Source organism: Priapulus caudatus, unplaced genomic scaffold, assembly GCF_000485595.1.
Source record: "Priapulus caudatus unplaced genomic scaffold, Priapulus_caudatus-5.0.1 Scaffold856, whole genome shotgun sequence".
NCBI lineage: Eukaryota > Metazoa > Priapulida > Priapulimorpha > Priapulimorphida > Priapulidae > Priapulus > Priapulus caudatus.
Genome location: NW_014577917.1, coordinates 159,549 through 160,489, shown reverse-complemented (window position 1 = coordinate 160,489; position 941 = coordinate 159,549). Strand labels below are relative to the sequence as shown.

Below are 941 nucleotides of genomic sequence, written 5' to 3'. Positions count from 1 at the left end.
CTCGTCTGTCGTCTCTCTTCTTCTTCTCTCTCTCTCTCTCTCTCTCTCTATCTCTATACTCTCTCTATCTCTCTCTCTCTCGCTCTCGCTCTCTTCTTGCGCTCTCTCTCTCTCTCTCTCTCGCTATCTTTTTTGCTTTCTCTCTCTCTCTCTCTCTCTCTTGCTATCTTTCTTGCTCTCTCTCTCTCTGCCTCGCTCTCTCTCTGTCTCTCCTTTGCCTTTTCTCTCACCATTCAGCCCTCCCACTTTTGCTCTCTCTCTCCATATCTCCCTTCCTCCTTCTACCCTCCCTCACTCGTTTCCTTCTCTCACTCTCTTCCTCCCCTATTTCTCTATATCTCGCCCTCTCTCGTGTGTATGCGTGTGTGCGTGAATGCACATGCAGGTTCGAAGTGTTCTACGTTCACATAGAATGAATGCATGCGCATATACCGCCACCCATTGCTCTACTACTTCCCCTCGCAGGCAACAGATGGAGCCAACTGTCCAGCGACGAACCACGGCCAGCGGCGCAGCGCAGGACCGCGTTGCTAGGGAGTTGCCGCAGCACTCCGGCTCAAGGTCGTCAGGGGTCAGAGGTCAGAGTTCGGACAGGTCGTCGCTGCACCACGGCCAGGACATAGTCATGGATGCCGAGGAGGAGGACCTCAGTGATAAGGAGGTCTATCCAGGCAACGTCTCCATGCCACACATAGGTGAGTCACGCGGGACCCAAACATGGCGGTCGTGTGCCACACATAGGTGAGTCACGCTGGACCCAAACATGGCGGCTGTGTGCCACACATAGGTGAGTCACGCGGAACCCAAACATGGCGGCTGTGTGCCACACATAGGTGAGTCACGCGGGACCCAAACATGGCGGTCGTGTGCCACACATAGGTGAGTCACGCGGGACCCAAACATGGCGGCTGTGTGCCACACATAGGTGAGTCACGCGGGAC

General features: G+C 55.3%; 1 protein-coding gene across 1 annotated transcript in view; it reads left to right on the top strand.

Moving 5' to 3' along the window:
- LOC106814023 (RIMS-binding protein 2-like) overlaps window positions 1-941 on the top strand; it is a 12,025-nt gene that overhangs the window by 5,204 nt on the left and 5,880 nt on the right. The window contains exon 6 of the mRNA XM_014818280.1: window positions 466-695. Within this exon, the coding sequence (XP_014673766.1) occupies window positions 466-695 (230 nt within the window). The remainder of the gene's footprint in view (window positions 1-465; window positions 696-941) is intronic.